The sequence below is a fragment of the Ptychodera flava genome, chromosome 5 (genome assembly GCF_041260155.1).
Source record: "Ptychodera flava strain L36383 chromosome 5, AS_Pfla_20210202, whole genome shotgun sequence".
NCBI classification, from domain to species: Eukaryota; Metazoa; Hemichordata; class Enteropneusta; family Ptychoderidae; genus Ptychodera; species Ptychodera flava.
In genome coordinates this window covers 19991924-20010218 of record NC_091932.1, presented here as the reverse complement: position 1 = coordinate 20010218, position 18295 = coordinate 19991924, and the positions used below count along the sequence as shown (strand labels likewise).

Genomic DNA, 18295 nt, shown 5'->3' with positions numbered 1-18295 from the left:
ATAAATGCGACCAGGAGAGTTACTTCTACAGCTGTAATTGTAGATTTTGCACACGGTCAATAACGCTATAGTTCTAGTGAATGTCTGAGGTACAAGCCACAAAAATACTATGTTCAACTTGACATGGACTCGACATCGAGTCGATCACGTTCTAGCAATCGTTCACAAGGCAGATTTTGATTTTGATTTCAACGTACCTGTCAGAAGCAGAACCGTCGTTTGCATCGTCATCTGAAAGAAGAAAAACATAAATGCAGTGAACAAAATCGCCGAAGTTAATTAGCAACTACCTTTAGTGTTGATGCTCTGAAATACTTATAACAGATGAACGAAGGGGAAACTTTCAATGTTTTAATAGCGCACATTGGTAGTTCAAGATAGATAACCATATTCTATGTCTGAGTTCGACACAATGATATATATCGTACGGCAAAAAGAATTTCAAAAGAGACTCGAAGGGCATTGTGTTTAAGGGTAACTCACATCGAAACTGTGTCCCTGTGCACGGAAAGAACACCGTAAGCGAACGTAGATTATTCGTCCTTGAAATGTAGTTCACAACGCAGGTTGCCTCCCTGAGGCTGTCGATATGTTACCCTTGCTCTGAAGGGCGTGCTTAGTTTCGATATCCGACTAGGAATAGTCTGCACAAACTATCGTCTCCTTGTACAGTACATATAATAAATATCTCCCCAACGGGTATCGTCGAGAAATAGGACCTGTTTGCCGCCAAAGATAGTGCATCGGTTTTGAGTTTATGGTACAAGATTGGCCGAATTAGTCACGTGAGAGAATGAGCTTTCCCGGGCGCATGGTGTTAACAAATTGAATAATCATTTCGGACGTATCACCGTAACCGCATGCGGATTGGTACAATTTACAAACATCGTGGAAAATCTGTGTAGTTCGGCATTCCTCCACTTTAATATCAAATTAAATAAACCATATGTCCGTCAATAGAAGATTTCCAGCAACGACATGAAAGCAAAAATTTAATTCTAGATGTCCCTCTGACCTATTATTCACGATAATAATTATTCTTCGTACATTTAAACTTCCGTTTTACAATTTTCCTTTTTACTGTTTTTCCCTGTCTTTTTCCTGTTCGTGCAACTTTCATTCCGTTGGTATTCCTGGACCGGTAAAGGTGCGTTAATCTTGGTATTTTAAGTTACCACTGTTTTCACAACACAAAGTAACAACGAAGGCCTTAGTGATCTAGGCAGGACCAGACTGAAACTACAAACTGATGTCTAGTAATATCATCGTCAAATCGAAATCCTCTGACCTTTAGATATGCTCCGAAGGTAAAATGCGCCTCGGGGACAGATATACGGACTCTCAAAGTTTTACAATATTCTTTGATCTACAGCTTGTGTGTGCTCATTTTGAAGCTCGTTGAGAGAATCAAGTTTTCACAATCTTATTTTTGTGAAATTACTATTCACCGATAGAGTTAGCATACGGATTGCAGCCATTTCGAGTTTAAAATATCGATAAATTTTAAGGTAATATGTTTCCACAGTTTCAAAGTTTGCACGGATTTTCATTCTGGATTTTGATAGAAAATCATGTTGAAAGTTTTTTCCTTCAGGAAAGTTTGCAGCAAAACGTTTAAGTCTAACAATTTCGAGGCAGGTACTGCGTAAAAAGTTAAGGAATTTCCTTAAAAAACGAAATACATAAGTTACTGTTCTAATATATTCCATCGGTTTTATAAATCTCTAATTATGAAACACACCATCACAGGAAAACTTCTCACTGATACCATCAACATGTACTGAACATTGCCTATAGCAGATCACCAAAACAATATCTATGTGATCTATCCCTAATTGACTGCCGTCAACCCTTTGATTGCTGTAATATTTCCCACCAAAATTTTAGTGCGACATTTTACCAATTTTTTTGTATCTTTCTGAAGTTTTTCTGATAATTTTGGACCAAAGGGACATCACATTTCATAGCCTACAGTTTTTCATCAAAATTTTGGCAAAAATCTGAAAAAAAAACTTTGACCGGATTATATTTTACAAAGGCGACAAAAAATGATTTTGGCGCTCAAAGGGTTAATAGAATATGCTTACCTTTTACTAAGTACGTCTAATACGAGAAATGCCATCACGTCTTACCTGTAAACTCATCAAAAATCCCTTTAATGTGAGTCTAACATATCAAAAATGATGTATTTTTATTTATTTGGAAACCACGACCTTTTATAGAACAATGACCCTCATTAAACGTTAAACTAATCGCTGCGGAAATCTTGTAATCATTTGAACAGTTCTATCAAATTGTTATTTACCAGGGTAATGCACTTCCGCGGAGAAAGGAATGACGTCATATATTTGATGATCCGGCGTGATTAGCCGATAAGAGATAGTAAAACTGTCTGATGGGAAGGCGAGCTTAATTGAGCGGGAAAGAACTATTGTATCTTAATAGACTAGACTATCTATATTCAGTGGAAGGACTTTATTCTACGCACGTGAAAGACGATTGCCTGTTCTGAGAAACAGTCATAAAAACGTTTGGATGGGAAAATCGACAGATTAAAACTTTGTTTGTTCATTTCCTTCGACGAGTTCGCTTCTAGACGTGGACTGAGAGAGAGTCTAGACAGCCATTAACCAATGCTGCATTCGCGTAACTATAACGTAAACTTTCATTTCCTGAGGTCCGTCAGGTGTGCATATTGGCCACCTGTGCGATACCAAACCTCAAACTCAAGCAGAAGCAAAGCTACCGAGGGAACACACTGCCGTGTCCTGTACTGTAAAACGGCAAGCAGAATGTACACATACGTATATCAAAGGAGACAATTTATAGAATTTTCAAAATATCTATGTGTTTTTACAATAGTCAATGGACTGCCTGTGCGGCTACCGCGGAAGCCAAGGAACACATGGGAACTCGCTGGGTTATGCCGCTCTCAATAGATGTTAAAATTTCAATGACATTTTCGTTTATCTGATCATTACTCCTTCTCGGCGGATTTTCGGAAGAATATATTGGTTTTATTAGAGATATGTCAAATTGCATGGCATACTAAATTTGGAACGACACACCAACTGGAAAATATGGTCAACAAAATATTCCTTTCATCGGTGAAGTTCATCTAAGTGCATTTCCATATGTTATTTTGCGAGAAGGATGGTATCTCTTCTCCATTACTATGATAGCACGGGCGAGCAAATACCCTGCCAGGCAGAATGGATGTCGTATAGAATGCCTGTTGTTGATTGCATGTGATAGGTACTAGGTATCTGAGGTGATAAGAAAGATTCATTTGATTAAGGTAGTATGCGCCTTGAAAGTGAAAGACTTAAACTTTCGCTCAAACTTTCCTTAAGGAATGTTTCAACCATTCTCTTTTAAAATCAAGAATAAAAATCGGGGTCATCGTGCAAATTTTGGTACTAGAGTAACAAATAACCCAAGATTACCGGGATTTAAAATTCAAAATGGCCGCCATCCCTGTGTTAACACTATTGAGAAAAATAAAATATTCGAATTTTGAAAAACTAAGACGGTGAAAAGTTTTCTTACATTAAGAGCTCTAAAATGAACCCCCACAAGTGGTATATCGGAAAAGCATTGTAACAGTTTGAGGGTCCGAATATCTGTCCACGAGGCGCGTTCTACGTTAATAGAAACCACACTTCTCAAATGAGAGTTTCAAACGTTTGGTCGGAAGTTAATACAAGGAAACTTTGACCTGCTCTCTTCCGCAATCAAAAAGAGAAATTCCTAAAATTTAGGAAAAACTGAGTAGGTAGCAATACATTTAACCCTTGACCAACAGCTGAATATCACATTCGAACACATGCACTTGCATGGGAACTATACGAGCAAATGTAGACTGAACGGGGTGTCGTCGTATGCCACTGATACATGTCTTTCAATCATTGCCCGCACACCGTTGCTTCGTTGGTAACGTTATTCGTGCATTATTTCTGTTCACTATCAGCAAGGAGGACGCGACTTTCTACCTACCGTAAAACCACAGATGCAAATAGGAAGGATAGTGAATTGCACAGTGCGGTCGTAAACTTTACGCGGGTTTATGTCTCTGTTCAGTCGAAACAAAATAAAAATGGAGATGTTTCCACTCATCCATAAGATCGCTCAGAGGCACGACCTGTCGTTACTATGGAGACGACATCTGAAGCAGTAAAAGGTAGAGCAGAAACATTGGACCCATATGCCGAGACAAAAACAAGGTAGTTAAAGCAAGGTGATCAATTTCATATACAAAGAGAGAGCAGTTCGACCGATTCTAGAGTTGAACCATGGGTTGCCTCCGGAGCCAACTTCCATACGTGAAAGTCAGCCGTGCACAACGTAAACAAGTGTGAACCCTATGAGACGATGATCGCTCAATTTTGATGTATTTAAATTCTCTGTTTTCAAAATGTTTCATCTGATGTCTGAATTTGTAATGGCAAGTTTCGCCTTTACACCGCATACTTTCATTATGCAAATTACGTAAACCTTCATTCACTCCCTTGTGGTGAACATTCATATTTAAATTTATCATATTGAAAATGGATGTAACCATCTGAAGAGAAGTTACGAAAAATAGTTGCAATTTCAAATGTTGAGCTTGAATGGTGAACCTCATTCTGGTTCATGACCCTAGATTTGAATTCAACTAAGCAAGAGTAATTGAGGTTGAAATTTCGTAAGGAGATCGGAAATTAACCCATAATTTTCACACGTTGTTGCACTCGTACCGTGTACGCTAAGTTCTGTTATCGAGAGCGCGTTGATTATTCCAAGTCTTTCGTCAAACCAGAACGGTATTGGAATTCCAAGCCGTCGTAACTACCATGCCTATTCTATGTCTTTTTATGAACATCCAACTAAAAATGCCGGTTTTTTTAAGACATGGTGATGGAATTCTCACGATTTTTATTACAAATATGCGCAAAGAAATGTTTGTTTCAAACAAACCCATCTCCGTAAAATTGTTTGATAGATTTTCGATGTTATATATATCCCCGTGAATTAAACTCCATCACCGGAATGGAATTTCTCCTTTCTAATCCCATACACGAAGTGTGCTGTTTTTTTATGAATGAAAGATACACGACCAGAAGAAAATGTGGATTTGAATATCACATATGTGTGACTTTAATAGGATTTTTACAGCGCTGGTGCAACCACGCAAAAAGAACATTGCCTATTTTACTTCCCAATTTCCGCCCCTCACGCAACGATATCACGAATGGAGCCGTTCTGCTTGGCAAACCTGGTGTTTTTATAAGGCGGGTCTACATCATACGTTTTCATAAATTTAGCTTTCTGTTTGTGGTGGTTTATTTTTTCGGACAAATTTACGCACATTATCGATGTAGTTGTCTAAAATCTACAATCATATATTATCACTATTGTTGTCTATAGCCATACAACTACCGTTTTTTTTTGTAAATATAATTTAAATTACCACTTTGTTCCGTTGGTATATTGTAGAATTTATCATTAGCGTACAAAAAGAATTAAAGGGCCCGATTCAATAGGATAAAGGATATTCACATGTGCCATGTAGTAAAAATGCTTTCAGCGTCCATTTGAAATAACCTCAAAAAACACAATCTAACGAACAGACACCATATCGATTTTGTTCCGAACATTGCTTATGCCTACCCTTATATCTATCTATCTATCTATCTATCTATCTATCTATCTATCTATCTATCTATCTATCTATCTATCTATCTATCTATCTATCTATCTATCTATCTATCTATCTGTCTGTCTGTCTGTCTGTCTGTCTGTCTGTCTATCTTTCTATCTTTCTAGCTAGCTAGCTACTATCTTCTGTCTGTATGTCTATCTCTGTCTGTCTGTCTTTCTAGCTGGTTTGGTGTTTGTCTGTCCGTCTATTTCCATGTATTTATCGATCCATCTCTATTTTCTTTCCCTCTATCGATCGACCCCTCCGTCTATCTGTCCCACATTGATGCAGCAACACTAATGAAAAGATAATGCAGACGACAAAAAGTAAGTTTTGATGATTTCATAGACCACAAACAACACAAAATGCTGTGTTCCTACGTTACGACCAGCCCTGCCCTGCGAAACCCCATTTTAATGATGTCATGAAAAGTAATTTATTCCAAACTAGGACAATGCCATCGCCAGCAGGTTTCGGCTAGACAGTCGCAAGCACTGCCGAAAAACAAGTTTTATAAACCATATTTCTTCTTACGTCACTCACTGAAATACAGTTATATTCAGTAAGTGACAGACAACCCAGCAGGTCACCAGTTGTGATAAACCCAGTTTTATTCTTTTTTAAGTTATAGAACGTGAACAATAAATTCTGCTTGCGTGATCCATGCTTCCTTTGTGCGGAACATAACATTGTTCCGATGTCCCTGATGTGTGGCATAAATCCATACCCGTATATCCGTACACGTATATCGTGACATTTAAGATCAGCAATTAAAAAGGCAGTAAAGGAGAATAATCCTTGGGTGTTTCTGTAACGATCAACTCTAAATGCCTACCACTGGTATCATTAAATGTTGATTATCAAGGGTGTTGTTCGTCATCTGCTGGCGTTATGTGATGTTGTGTCTGTGATGGAATACATTAATCCATCAATTCAATTCAATTTAATTAACATTTTTCTTCATTTAATGAAACAAGCAGAAATGGAAAATGTTCCACTGGCAACAAAAAGCTCTCGACACACAGTTATTAAAACTCGCATACACACAATTTGCAAAAAGTCAATGAATTACGTAAAAATCCGAGTTTAAAACTGCCACAGCTGACGGAATAAAAGACTTTTTGTACAAGTTTTTACGAGCAAAGGATACCTTAAATAGTCGACCTGACAGGGGATTTTGAACTCAGTACTCAGTGGATGTGCTTAATCCTGATGAATCGTAATGGCTTTCCTTTTCAAAGATAGGTGGTATAATTCAGAAATTTGCCTTTGTTTTATGCCAACAATCTTTCCTGCCAGACTGACTAGTGCTAATCTAGTCACTTCTGTTTTTAACGGAAAGATTTCCGTACCAAGGGACAATATTAAACGTTAAAACGCCCTCAACAAGCGAACGATACACAGTTACTGAATTTTTCATCCTGACATCAAAGCCTCTCAGTTTCCTAAGTACGGATAAGCGCTGCTGTGCTTTTTTTTAAAACAAATTCAGCGTTTTCTGTAAAACGATATATCAAATCTAAAATTGCACCAAGACATTCAAAAATTGACACTCTTTCATTCTGTTTTCCTCCTACAGCTATTGGTCGACTTAGGGAGTCCAGAGCCTGCTTCTACCCTCCATTGATACATTTTTTTCAGTTTTATCAAGTTAATTCATGCAAGCTTTGATCAAACCAAGACTTTAAAGAGGCACTCCCACTTGGTAACATTTTTAAAACACATTTTTTAATGCCAACGGTCGATATTTGACTCAAAAAAGTAAAAGTTTGAATTCCGGTGGCCCACCTAAATTCAGCTTCCGAACATCGACCGTTCGGCACTGGGGCCATTGTTAACTAAGCTATGGAGTACGAGTCTACGCTTACGCTGCTGTATGCCACAGTACCGCTCGCGTCGGTGATCGGTCATGCCCCATGGGGGAAAGTCGAGTCTTGCTGACTCCGAGAAAAAAACGGAAAACAAAGTTTGATTCCACCAGAATTCGCATAGGTGACTAGCACAGTTTCGTGCGGTTGATACATAGCGGCCGCCGAGTGGCATGCATAGACGCATACCACGCGCGCGGCGTACTGTGTGGCAGACGACAAAATGTAGTCATCGGAGGCGGCTAATATTTGACACGTAAAATCTGATGTTTATGTGGTATTGAACAAAAATATAGTACAACTAATTTAGAATAATGAAAATGACAAAAACTAAGGAGAAGTTTTACAAAACTTACCCGTAATGGCATAATGCTGTATATAAAGTCTTTGCAGTGGGAAGTAAATTAATTGCGTCATTCGAACTTATTGTTGACTCCCTTGAATATCGTCAATCAGTACAACAACAAACCTTCGGGGGATTTCGGGTCAAAATCAGAAACGATCGTAAACTTCGGGATGTGAAACATACGCTCGGGAAATGACATGTTTTTATCGATATCTCGCGATTCGCGCGCAGTCGTCACGTCAAATATCGACCGTTGGCATTAAAAAAATGTGTTTTAAAAATGTTACCAAGTGGGAGTGCCTCTTTAAGGACGAATAAGCGCTGCTGTGCTTTTTTAAAAACAAATTCAGCGTTTTCTGTAAAACGATATATCAAATCTAAAATTGCACCAAGACATTCAAAAATTGACACTCTTTCATTCTGTTTTCCTCCTACAGCTATTGGTCGACTTAGGGAGTCCAGAGCCTGCTTCTACCCTCCATTGATACATTTTTTTCAGTTTTATCAAATTAATTCAAGCAAGCTTTGATCAAACCAAGACTTTAAGTAACCTATAAATAGAAAATAATGACTGAGAGAGTCTTTCAACCAGGGCCTTGTCATTAGCAAATTTTATCAGTATGACGTTATTGTATAAACAGAGATAGCATCACGTGACTGTATACTGTCTTGAATTTGAATATCGGTCCACATTATGAAGATATTCAGGTAATGTAGACGCAGGACGCAAAAGATCCAAGATACACTTTTTTAAGAACGTTTGCAAGATTTTTGACGGTTTCACGAAATAACAAACTTCCTGACATTATCGTGACCAAGTATCACTACATTCCGAATAAAACATGGTTTCACGAGCAGACAGAAAATTAATGTAGAAATGTTTTAGAGAATATTTCGGAGATACCTGCTTTACAACGCATGCTTCCACTCAGGAAAAGCTATATTCTTATATTGTAGTCATTTAGAATGTGGTAATAGAGCCCGAACGTAAGTGTGGACAAAACTAAATAACATACTTTATATAAAAAAATGTTCCAATAGCTCATCACTATGAACAAAACCTCTTTTTCGAAGAATAGATAGCATACATATTTTATGTTTAGCCGAAATACATTTTATGTCAAAATGAGATTTTGAGTATTACATCTTTGCGTACGCATCCATATCACATTCCCATGGAAACCGATGTCTACTTTTAACACAAAATGTTGTATGCAAATTCGTTATGTCTGGTTTTTGCACTGTTGCTCTCCTGACCTTCAGGCATTTTTTGTTACTGCGCAGTTTCATGGCCATAATAAGAAAAAAAACATCGATTGTTCAGTGTTATGTATATTTAGTTGTCGGTAAGGCGTTACCGAGTGAGATACATTTCAAATACTATTAACTTACAAATAAATGAATGACTGAATGTTAAAATAAATAAAATAAATACATTAATACATAAAATAAATAAAATAAATACATGAAATAAATAAATAAATAAATAAATAAATAAATAAATAAATAAATTAATTCATTAATTCATTAATTAATTAATTAATTAATGATTTGCGACACACCTATACTTTAATGTGTGGAAATGTTTGTGTTGGTTTAAAGGGTCAGTAGGTGTAAGTCTTGATCGTTTTTACACTGCGTGTGATTTGTATGCAAATTGCAATTTCTACTCCATGTTGAAACATCAACTCTATTTAGCCTATAAACACAGCGTTGTTTACATTTAAATTCTAGTCCGGACCAGAATTCACTTGTCAATAATAACAATTTATTCTGCGCATGTACAGCCTGGGCTGACAAGCTGGATACTGTCTATCTCGCGACATGCTTTTGAGAGAAACCGTAGAGGACATAAAAAACTTCGAATAATATTGATAGCAAAAAAATCATCAAAAGTTACAGCTGCTTGCCCTTTAAGCAAAGTAGGATGCACACAGTTATGAGCAAATTCTGTCATGCCTTCCTTAGAATTTCATATTTTCTTTCAGGACATAATTTGCAAATTGTATACATAATAGCTGACGGGCATTGGAAAATTGTTGCAGTTTTGAAATTAATCTAAGGCGTAAGCAATAACTTTTATTGTAGCAGACATATGACTCCTTTTAATCATAGACAGTTGAGAAACTACTGGTTCTTGTACACAAAGAAGATACATCTTGGAGAAATATGTATAAACGCAAGCATAAAAACGACAGTCTATCAATTTGAAACTATATAATATGCAACTGACTTACATTTCAAGTATGATTAATGTTTGAAAATCGTTGACAAACTTTGTCGCGAAGACTTGGCACGATTTTATAGGGTAATATGCAATCTTCTTGAAAAGACTTTTAGAATTGCAAAGGCTCTTTTTTGCTGTCGACGTCTTTGTACACTGACGTACCATACGTTTACCAAACCAAGTACGTTTGGAAGCACCAGTTACTGTCGTTACGACTCAAAGCATGCCAAGCATGCATTAGGTAGATCCTGTCTTCAATTTACGGAGTTTTCAGCTCGACCAAAATATCGCAGGGTTTAATTAGAAAATTGTTGCATTCAAGGAAGGTCACATGGCGCGTAGACTAGACAATCGTTTGAGACTTTGACTCTGGGGACTTGTGCCTTACTTAATTAATCAATTGTGGTATAATTCAAATGCCATTTTGGTAAAAACTAATGTCTCGTTAATTATTCCATTGTCTGTTTAATCATTTAATTCCATGAATTTGAACTTTTTAAAGTGCATCAAATAATGTTATTCCTTCGCTAACAAGAAACACTGATATGGAATGTAGATATTATTCGTCTACATGGCGAGTTGTCGTGGACGTCAGGGTTCTGCCGCTCAAAATCTGTCGGCCGATGATTTCAGGATTTTTAGACCTGTAACACGCTGCCGCAGATGATTCCAGAGTTCGTGCCATGATTCGAGTTCGCGCCATTGATAGCATATATACCACAACATTATACACGTGGCCGTTTATCATTCAATCAAACCTGTTGACGGATGTCGCTAGTAACCATGGTCAATAAAAAGTCCTGCTACGCCAATCAGTGGTTTTGTTGCAGTCGAGCCAGTGGACTTCAATTTGCTAAATTACAGACATCAGAGCGTGTTTAGCCCTTCGCAGAAAGACTGGCATGTGAGAAGTGAAGTCACGGGTCACGAAATTGCAATTTGTTATTAAGCTTCGTTTCCAGGGAGCCTTACAATCTAGTACACTGGTTTACGCTATGTTGGGTCAGGGCAAGGACGACCTGACCTACTGTGTGTGAAACGAAAGCATAAAAAGATATCATTTCCCCCCTTTTCACTATTGATATTCATACAATGACCACTGCAATGACTGTAAAACTGCTGTCGTCAAAATTGCGAAGGTAATCGTGAATTTCAGCTCAAGTGAAAATTAGTGGGTACAGATAGCGTAAGGGATAAATGAGACCGTTTGTCATCATTATACTAACGTGATGACCATGACAACAGCCACAATACTGCCGTCTCTCGTAAATTACGAAGGTAATCTTAAAACTGTGGCAAGAGTGAATAATGGCGGATCCAGTTGGCGTGAAGCATAAATCTATACTGACCTGGGGAGTCATTAGAGCTATGGTTGGGAATAAAGTACATGCTAGAATAGCTAGAGACCCCCAACCCCTTTAGTTCGAAATCGAAGAGTGTCAACCAGTCTTCAAACCAGACGTAAATTTCGAGAAATACTTTGTCAAATTAATTTCACAAAACAGTATTATGCAACGCGATGCGACGATGTGGCTTCACTCTGATTTGCAATGTACATGATTTATTACATCTCCGTCCGTGCGTTTGATTTAATCAGTACTGATATGTGATATCCTGATTATTAGAACATACATTTTGTTTGACATTTCTACGTGAAGTGCAAATGTAGTGTAACCAGTGCATCATCATCATCATCATCATCATCATCATCATCATCATCATCATCATCATCATCATCTTTGTACGTTTGCATGATGTAATTTTTCATGCCCAGAATACATTTGTATACTGACCATATGATAGGAAGACTATTTGTTTCTAGGGCGAAGATTGATTGAATACTCTTTCTTAAGTCCAGACGGTATACACATTTCAGTTCTTGAGTATGCTTTGCCGAACCTCGCTGCGTAAAGATGCCCCGAGACATGATTAGTCGCTTAGAACGCTACGGTAACGCTTTTCTTTCAAAAACACGCCTCAAATAATATGCCCCGACAACGTTTCTGTATCAGATAGACCTACATGAGCAGAGGTTCAAAACATCTGTCCATCGTGAACTCCGCAGTAGCATGTGATGCAATGCAGTGTAATAGATAGACGATAGTACCATATACGTATGAAACAAAACGGTTTACACATTTAGGGTAATGAACTTGACCATGTTATTTGCTTTCTTGGACATCTTTCACGCGGAGGCGCAAATAGATTAACTTACCCTCAGTGGATAGAGGGACCGTGTCTTACCTGAGAGTACGATTGAACTGGAATAATATTCTACTCTTTTATGTATGTTATATGTATTATTTCGAAACAGTGGTAGTACGTCTTCGTTTTTTGAGGGGTTAACATTCCCAGACTCTGGTATCAGATTCCATCTCCGATGTAATGGTGGCGCTTATAAACTTAGACATGGAAACACTGCACAAAGATGATATACCAGATATGAACTGAATGTGGTCACGTGTTGATATCCAGTGAACAGACTAGAAAATTTTAGCATTTACTCAACAGAACAACGTGTGCTAATGTGACCCCTGAATGGAAGGAATGACGTGTTATATGAATGACTTGTACAGATTTTGAGTTTGACAAAATTACAAACTTAGTTATCAAGCATTGAAATTGACTGCTGATGACTCGACATGTATTGACATTTATCAGACACTACTGGACGCATGAAATAATACAGTATGACATAAATTACTGCATACTTTTTGACTGTTATGACATTGTGTAAAACAATTGTACCTTTGACCTGTCTCAAACGACGACGAGCAAATTAATTGTACCTTTGACCTGTCTCAAACGACGACGAGCAAGGAGATGTTCCGCAACATTTGCAGACCTCAGATTAATCACTTACCAAAACACAAAAACAAAGACAGAAATTGTATATTCTGACAGCAGTTCAATTGAGCACACGACGCGGAGTGGAAGACAGACTTCTGATAAGACTATACGTGTATACAGTCTACTGCCAGAGTAACTATCTCTGACGAGGATTTATTGTATTATGTTTTGCAATATTCCTGTCAATAAACCCAATTCATACAAATATAATGGACAACCGTGTGAGGCATGTAATAAGAACAATCAGATATCTGTTATATCATTATATGTACCAGGTTTCATCAACTTTCGCACAGTACTCTCAGAGTTAAATCACTAATTACAAAACTTTATTTAATATGTAAATGAGCTATTTATTACCTTGACACGCCCAATGCTTCTCAGTACAATTAAATATTTTTCAGATCAATATCTGTAGCAAGTTTCATCAAATGTAAATGTTGTAATTTTGGAGTAATATCACTAATTGCAAAGTTCGTTAAATATGCAAATGAACCCTTAATTAACTCCACACAACTAAATGCTTTACACCACAATTAGATATCTATCGGCTTAGTATCTGCAGCAGAAAATCAAATTTGGTCCAGTTATTTTGGAGTTATATGACTAATTACAAAACTTCATAAAATATGCAAATGAGCTATTTGTTAACTTGACACTGCCAAATGCTTGTCAGTACAATTAGATATTTATCAGATCAATATCTGTACCCGATTTCACTGACTTGGGTGCCGTAATTTCAGAGTTATATACCTAATTACAACGTTCATTAAATATGCAAATGAACCCTTAATTAACTTGACACTACTAAGTACTTTACACCACAATTAGATATCAGTCAGATCAGTATCTGCAGCAGAATTCATCAAATTTGGTGAAGTTGTATCAGAGTTATATGACTAATTATAAAACTTCATAAAATATGCAAATAAGCTATTAATAACATGACACTGCCCAATGCTTCTAAGTATAATTAGATATATATCAGATCAATATTTGTTGCACGTATCATCAAGTTTGGTGCAGGAATTTCAGAGTTATGTCACTAATAACAAAAGTTCGTTAAATATGCAAATGAGCAGATAATTGACATGACACTCACAGTATCATCATTATGTTCTGAGATTGTCATCTGTGAAAAGTTTCATGAAATTTTGTGCAGTATTTCTTGATATATGCCTACACTGTCATTACCGTCTCCATAGGGAAACCATCATGGTACGGGAAAAATGATATTGCATAACTTCATTAATATGCAAGCAACACTAACCAACAAACACTGACACTACACAAATTCAGTGATACAACCGTGACAACACGTCCACGCTCAACGCATGCATATATAGATTTCTAGGAATTTGACAGGGAAGGCCATAAAAGAAAAGTGGGCGCAATATTTGTTTATCACAACAAAAGTATTTCGAAGTTAGATTGAAATTCGTATTTTTTTCATAAGATGGGTACATTTACCGTCGTTTAAACATTAGTATGTAGTAATTGAAGTGTAAATATCCAAAAAATGAATATAAGTGAATAATTCGACTATTATTATGCGTCATTAGAATATGCACATTAAACGTCAATTATTATGAAAGAAAGTCAGATACTAATCGATAAATTTAAAAAGTTCCATCATCCAGCATATTAAGGTACAATGCGACTCCGGACAGATATTCGGACTAACAAATATTTAAATTACTTTTCTGGTCTTCTACTTGAAGGGGCCTCATATTAAAGCTAAGAAAAGTTTTCACTGTCTTAGTTTTCCGAAAATCGAATATTTTATTTTTCCGAGTAGAGTTAAAGAAGGGATGGCAGCCATTTTGAATTTCAAACAATCGGTAAATGTCAGGTAATTTGTTTCTCTGGTACCAGAATGATTAAAAGTTTCACTGAGGAAAGTTTGAGCAACAGTTTAAGTCTTTCAATTTCGAAGCCCTAACTACCTTAAACAAATCCATCATTTATTGATCAGACGATCTTGTTGGAATACACGATATCTTGTATGCCATTTCCTGCAGCCTGGCACAAATAATTTGTCAGCTCGGTTACCTCAGCTGACTGGCTGACTTAACGTGTAGCTATTTCCATTTGACGACCTGAATTTAAAAGATGCCCTGTAGGTTGACAGACTAGTCAAGCTTATGTGATAAATAATTATTAAATCTAATATGAACGAACAGCTTGCTTGAAGAGCTCGTTATTATTTTATCTCTACCATGGATGTCAAGCCTCACCATAGTAGGTTTTTGATTGCACGGTCGTAGTGCGTGATCTTCGACAAAGGTTGACAAAGTGTGACTGTGATAAATTGGAGTTGTAGACGTGTGAATGGCTGTTGCTTTGCAGCAGCGTCAATGTCTGATCCGAACTGGTTCAGAGAATTTACTGAAGTAAAACCGTTCACAAATGGCGACTTGTCGATCAAGGGCGTTTCAAGTTCAGTGAACATACACCATCTGTCCAACTCACTAATTCGCCCATATAATACTGCGACACTGTTCAATCTTCGTCATAAGATTTAATTATAGAGTAATATTTATTATTGGACAAATTCACAAAATTTCCTGTCATCTACCCGACTGTAGTTGAATGGGTGAAATCACATCACAGCTTTCGCTTCTGTTCTTGAAACTGCGTGATGCAGTCAGATCTGATCCACTTGTTGCATCTAAAATAGTGTATTGCATTTGATACTAAACTGCTCCTAAAATACAGCGATAGTCGGTCAGGCTATAACGATTAATCAATCGAAACCGATGTAATTGTATAGCATTCAATTATATGCATGCATAGTCAAAGTTTGAGCATATCGCCAATAACAATGCGACGTCCGCGACTTTGATGTAGCTATACATAAAGATTTCGCAGAATATCTCTCAAATCACACAGTTAATAGCATGAAAGACTCGACCCACATTCTTTTGGCGTAGATTTGTCCATCATGAAACGTTGAACCAAGTGACATGGTTGAACAACGATCAGATACCATATGCATCGTTTCACTACCTTAAGTCGTTGGTCAGAGTTTCATTCGCAACAATGGTTTTATAAGATCTTTATTCGTTCATTATTTATTTATGGGCTTTGGGATATTAAACCATAAATAAGAATATCTTACCTCCGATTCCAATTTACTAGGCTTTCCATTGAAACGACACTACACAAATGAAAGTCCCTTGCGAAAAATTAGAGAACGGTGCTACATAATGTTCTCCTTGTATAACGATGGTTCCGTGTATCGGTTTTCAAAATACGTTGTTAGTGGTGTTTCCCTATCGCGATATTTAAGCGTTTTGTCTGATCAACTTTGAGAGCTGAAGGAACTTTTTCCTTATCAGGAAATCAGCTAAAATTATCTCAGTATTGCCATTCATCAAGACTAAATTGTCGCAGTATTGTAATTCATCAACACTACGCTCACATTATGCCATATTCTATGCTTTTAATCGTCGTGAAGGAATAAACATACAGACTTGCGTCGGAGAGTACAAATATTGTCGCTCAAGGTACGATGTCAAAATTTGTACTGTAGTAATCATTTCTCCCAAACGCACGAATATTCGATTCAAACGATGTCCCGAAATATACATATTGATATTAAATCATCTTTTTGTCACCTAGATAATTGCGTGCTGCCATTCCTAATAGTTTTTATGCAGTCAATTTTGAAGCAATGATTAAAAATGTTTAACGATGTTTAAATGAGTTGAGGCTGCAAAGAGTAATTTTCGATTTATTCCAAACATTTGTAAACCATCCTCATATTTCTGTACTATATTCTGTGTGAAAAATTTCACTCTCCTGTACAAAAGATTCCATCACCATACTACTAGTGTATCAGAACGAGGTCATTGTTTTCGTCGCCAGGAACATAGCCAGCATCACCCATTTGTAACATTTACATCATTAGTGTGCGCCCTCACGTAGAGCACGTGCCCTCCACAGTCACTGTTGCAGAGAAACACCATTAGATAATTTCAAAGGGTCTAAAGGGTTTTTTTTCTCATTCAGAGAAAGTCGTGACGTAGCATAAGTAGCAAAGGAACTTCTCAACTCCAATTATGTTCATATGTATTGAATATGTAACACGTCCCTTTCAACAACCTCCGGGTCCATTTAGAACAAGTGCCCTTCAGCAATCCTGTTCACAAGGAGTGTAACACGAGTTCAAAAAGACATTGTTTCGATCCGTACTAATCGCTGTATCATGAAAACAGAAAACCTCAGACGAAATGTGACATCAAAGATTTTAAAACATGTACTCAGTAATATGTGTGTCTTTTTAAAGACAATTATACAGGGTGGCAATTACTTGCCTCAACACGGTAACCCATTACAAACTCAATACCTAATCACAGCGATGAAGGGGTTATGATCCGACGTATGCTTTTCTATGAGGAAAACGGAATACATCGGAATTATTTCACTGCATGACTAGGCTACATACAAACCTTCGGTCACTAAATGCTGATTTTAAATAAGAAAGTTCGTGACAAAATTGACTTTTACTAATGGCACGAAATAATTATTTGCTTCAGGAGATATGTGCGTGCCCTGACAAAGTTTGATCTTTTTTCGCGCCATCAGAACACCGGATGTAGTGGCATACTTTCTTTGGATGTATAGAGAGATATACAGATTCAACTGAGGGGTAAAAGAAATGAACGGTAAAAATCAGGGTTACAGATTGAAACATACAATTAAACCAAATGTAGCATTTACTTTCTGTTGGTGTTCTTTTCTGGGGGAAAATTATCGTACGTCGACCAGGGCCGGTCGCAAAGCTCATATTTGTAAAACATGCAGAAAGACAAACGTGAAAAGTGTCGCGACCAATATTCAGCACATACAAACTATCGAACATAAAGACGAAATATCCTCACCTATTTAGGCGTTAGCTTTTTTCACAACTTGCCTTTCTATCTCTTCCTTGTTCGATGTTCGCCTGAAGAACACTCAAGCTTGAAGCGACTTGGTTGATGCGACAGGCCTGAAAAATCGACAGTTTTCATCAAACCGTTGTGGTGTCTTCTTTGGCAGCTGCCGTTACAGCTTGTGTTCCTCAGTGCATCACGGTTCTCATGATACCCGTCTCTCTTGCTTGACTGCGTCATATGACACGTTTCAATGTTGCAATACGCACATATCACGTTAGATCTGAAGCGGCGTTTTTTTTTTCGTCAAGTCTACCTTCCTGAAATACGTATCCCGCAAACTTTGTTTTATATTCAATTCAGAGTACCACTTTTAAGGTGTTTACTCAGGACATAACTGGACAAACACGTGCACATCAAGGATGTCGAACAAAAAGTTCTGTGTCG

The 18295-nt window shown here is 37.3% G+C and overlaps 1 protein-coding gene across 1 annotated transcript in view; it reads right to left on the bottom strand.

Annotated features, from left to right (window-relative positions):
• The window catches only part of LOC139133210 (latrophilin-like protein LAT-2), a 58241-nt gene extending 40187 nt beyond the window's left edge, over nt 1-18054 (bottom strand). The window contains exons 1-3 of the mRNA XM_070699680.1: nt 17858-18054; nt 2088-2132; nt 198-231 (exon numbers count right to left, since the gene is read on the bottom strand). Of these exons, the coding sequence (XP_070555781.1) occupies nt 198-231 (34 nt within the window). The 5' untranslated portion in view covers nt 2088-2132; nt 17858-18054. The remainder of the gene's footprint in view (nt 1-197; nt 232-2087; nt 2133-17857) is intronic.
• Between the last annotated feature and the right edge of the window lie 241 nt (nt 18055-18295).